This window comes from Spermophilus citellus (genome assembly GCF_964194105.1).
Source record: "Spermophilus citellus genome assembly, chromosome: 1".
NCBI classification, from domain to species: Eukaryota; Metazoa; Chordata; class Mammalia; order Rodentia; family Sciuridae; genus Spermophilus; species Spermophilus citellus.
Genome location: NC_138182.1, coordinates 230,740,945 through 230,745,223, shown reverse-complemented (window position 1 = coordinate 230,745,223; position 4,279 = coordinate 230,740,945). Strand labels below are relative to the sequence as shown.

Sequence of the window (4,279 nt, the reverse complement as noted above, 5' to 3'; positions counted from 1 at the left end):
CCTATAATGGAAATAACAAAACATTACAGGAATTTCCTAGAACTTCTGTTTATCTCTCATTGTCCAGAAATGTATTACAAGGCCCACCCCAACATTACAAAAGGCTGGAAAATAAAGAATTTTAGCTGGGCATGTTGCCACCCTGACAAATCAGGGTTCTGCTGTGTGGAAAAAAGATAGAACAGATATTAGAGAGGCAAATAGCAGGGGCTGCTCTGTTATCCTGCACTGTGTATCCGTTGGCAAATCCTATCAGTCCCTCCTCTAAAACACACTCAACTTGGGGGCTGGGGATGTGGCTCAAGCGGTAGCACGCTCGCCTGGCATGCGTGCGGCCCGGGTTCGATCCTCAGCACCACATACCAACAAAGATGTTGTGTCCGCCGAGAACTAAAAAATAAATATTAAAAATTCTCTCTCTCTCTCTCTCTCTCTCTCTCCTCTCTCACTCTCTCTAAAAAAAATAAAAAAAAATAAAAAAATAAAACACACTGAACTGCTTCTGTTCATTTTCTTTGCCAGAATCCTTGCTAGAGACACCAGCAAGGATAGCAACAGCCTTCTCAGAGGTCTCTATCCTCTACAGATTGCCCTCTCTGTAGTCTTCACCCAGTATCTAGGAAAATCATTTAGAAGCATAAGTGTAACCACACCACTCTTTTTATTAAAATTGTCCAAAAGGATCTGTTATAGTTTGAGTTCCCCAGAAGCAGAAACTGAGGTGAAGGTTTTCATGCAAACATTTATTTGAGAGATGCAAGAAACATGGGTTTTGGAAGTGTAATGAGACAAGGAAAGAAGGTGACCTCCTAGGGCCTACTGAAGCCTAATCCCAGGGGGAAGCACTAGGAAATGATGTAAAACACTTATCTCGGAATTAGCCAGCCCAGGAGGCAAGGTGAAGTGTTTATACACCAAGTCCCAAGAGTTGCTGACTCCAGTTCTTTTGGCTTGCTCACCCAGCCCTCTAGTTTATTCATTCCTTGACCTGACTCATGCAAAGGCCAGCAATTCCCTACTTATAGATCCTCACAGCTTCTTCCACTAGACACAGAATCACAAAAGTGTGGGGACAACAAGGTGATTATTTTAATTGAGTGGGAATTTCTCTAATACACTTAAAAGATGAGATTAACTTAGAAATTTGCCAAGTTCTAGTCCCATTTGAAAGTAATTAAATTTTCTTTTGATGTTCTCTTTTTAAAAATTATATGTATAAATTTAAAATATATAATGTATGTGTGTGTGTGTGTGTGTGTGTAGATTTGTTAGTTGTACCTTTATTTTATTTATTTATATGCAGTGCTGAGAATTGAACCCAGTGCCTCACACATGCTAAGCAAGTGTGCTACCACTGAGCTACAACTCCAGCCCCTTGATGTTCTCTCTCTCTTTTCTTTTTTTTGGTCCTGGGGATCAAACCCAGGGCCTTGTGCATGCAAGGCAAGCACTCTACCCTCTGGGCTATATCCCCAGCCCTAATGTTCTCTTTTTGACAGACAAATAAATACATAAAACATCTTAAATAATATAGGAAAATTTCAAGTAGGGAATATAAGTTTTTGAATATCTATGTAAAGTCAGTATATTAAAGTACACACTTAATATTGCTAGCAATTTTATGTGTATATTATAACCGTAAGTGATATCACTGTGTCTGTAGATCTAAAGGATATACATAAACCATAACTAAATAACTTTGGATGTATTTATGCCTTTAGTTTAGCTTACTACTTTATTTTCCTTTCTTCTTCAGTTGTTCTACAAAGTAATCATTACAGGCAACTGTCAGAGCTGCCACCATGACCACGAATTCATTAAAATCCACTTCATTGTCCTTATTGGCATCCAGGTCCTGCATTATCTTATCAACCAACTGGGGATCCTTTTGGCACTAAAAAAAAAAAAAAAAAAGAAAAAGAAAAAAGAAAATTTCTAACTCCCAGGCTTTGAGATTCATGATGACAATTGAAATTACATCTTAATTTTTATTTATATTTAAAGTTTTAAAAATCCATTTTTAGTAGCTAAAGACAAATCCCAAGAGCTTTTTGCAAGAAAATTTGAGCCAGGCACACATTCTAAATAAGGCAGTTTTTGTTCCAGATCTATATAATGCAGACTCAGACCTGTTGATCAAGAAGAGCAAACAGTGACTGATCAAATGTTTTTGACTGATGTTACAAAAACATTTACAGGACGCCCACAGGTCAGGACACTGGGATATAGGTAACTTGGAAACAGTAGCTTTAAAGTCAAAAGGGACAGTGAGGGGCTGTATCACTTACCGAAAATAGGATTTTGAGGAAGCATTTAACATTTTAAGATTTCCTTGTTTATAAAATGGGGAGAGTATCTACCTGCATTTTGGGGATACTTCAATACACTTTTGAAAGTGCTTAGCAGAAGGGTCACTCTATTTACCCAACAAAATTATAGGACATCCAATTAAATTTGAATTTTAGATAAACAGGTAAATTTTTAATATAAATATGTCCCAAGTATTTCATGGGACATAAACTATTCCATCTGGAAGTCTTACTAAGCAAAATGTCTGACACACAAAAAAGAGGCATCCATCAAGGGTAAATATTGTAAGAATGGCTGCATTTTATAGGCGGAAAGAAAAGCAGGAAACTCACCTAAGAGATCAAGATCATGAGGGGCGAGACCGGGAACACCTGCCTCTCCTATGATTAGTGGGTGACGAGAAATATTTCTAAAAGCAGTTTAATTTCCTCCAAGAATCCCTCATTACCCTCATTATCTGATAACCATTAAATAATTGGAGCTTTGAGTATAATTGATCAAAATCAACTTCATCAAAACAATTATAAATTTCACTTGAACAGAGCAATGTGTCAGGTTTGACCTACTGAATTTTTTATTCCAAACAATACAGTAGCCGAACTGAAATTGAGAGAAAGACAGTTCCTATAGACTCCTAAAATTACTAAAAAGAGATTTCAAAGGATTACTATGTTGAAATTGTTTTTTAAAATTTTTTTTTAGTTGTAGATGTATGCGATACGTTTATTTTATTTATTTATTTTTATGTGGTGCTGAGGATTGAACCCAGGGCCTCGAATGTACACTACGGCGGAGCCACAACTCCAGCCCTTGAAATTGTTTTACTTTAAGCTTTTGCCATAGAGGACAGGGAGAAAAATGTGTTATAATTACAATCTGTGATCTTAATACCGGGTTGGGACAAAATAATATGCAACAGTACATTGTGTTGGAAATCAGTTCAAGGCAATTTCATAAACATCAGAACAAAGTGTTTTACTCAGAGGGAGCCCACGCATTCTACTATAAAGTTTAATGTTTAGATTATTGGGCTCCTGGCTATTTTGAGATGTGAATCTGTTTGCCACCCATCTGTTTCTCAGCCAGACACATCCTTTTCATCAATCCCAATTAGCTTGTGCTTGGCTGACAAAGCTCTGGTAAGTATTTGTCATTCACTAGAAAATTTACCACCACCTCACAAGGTTCTCTAAGATTTCATCTCAGGGCCAACACAATGTTAATTTATAAACAATTGGGAAGAGCTCCTGTATAACTAGCTATAACTAGTTTTAAGTAGCTATAACTAATAATAATTATCATCCCTGGCATAACTAGCTATATAATTTATTACTGCACCAGAATGTTGAATAATTGATGAAAATCTCAATATAATTGTCCACACTTAAAAGCCTTCACCCCAGGCAGTATGGAAAAAGGAACACACCAGGATACACAGGAAAAAATGTCTCTAGTGTTTGTTTCCCATGCATCTTGAATCTCAATACAAATTACAATGTTTGCGTCAGAATCATAGGACAGTTTATACCTAAAGGCTGTCCCTGAACTCATACCTCATCCACCTTCAGCAAAATGTGGCAGAAAAACTGTGACTCACTGAGAGGAATTCTGTGAGCTCTCGCTGCAAAAGCAGCTTCAGTTCCCCCTTGTTGAGCTTGAATCTGTCCCCTTCCTTGCAAGAGTACCGGTGGAAGATTCTAATCATGGTGTCCATGGCCATCTCCAGCTGGGTGGGCATGTCAGCAGAAGAACTGACCACTCCAGAAGCAGACCACCAAACTCAGGGAGGAGGCACTTGTTCAAAAGAAGCAGATGGGGAGCATCAATACTTTCATGAAAACAATATAACATCATCTCCTGAGTCACCCCACTACACAAGTGATGGTTGCTAAACCATAATGATTTTCCATTAAAGACAGCATCTGCCCCTTCTAGAATAAGCTGCAAATGAGAATTTGCAGGTGGTACG

General features: G+C 37.8%; 1 protein-coding gene across 1 annotated transcript; it reads right to left on the bottom strand.

The window, feature by feature from the left end:
* Positions 1-1,735: 1,735 nt before the first annotated feature.
* S100Z (S100 calcium binding protein Z) lies at positions 1,736-4,048 on the bottom strand (the record flags this gene model as incomplete). Its single annotated transcript, XM_081308359.1, has 2 exons — positions 1,736-1,894; positions 3,908-4,048. The coding sequence occupies 2 exons, from the start codon at positions 4,046-4,048 to the stop codon at positions 1,736-1,738; spliced, it is 300 nt and encodes a 99-aa protein (XP_081164485.1).
* Positions 4,049-4,279: the final 231 nt, after the last annotated feature.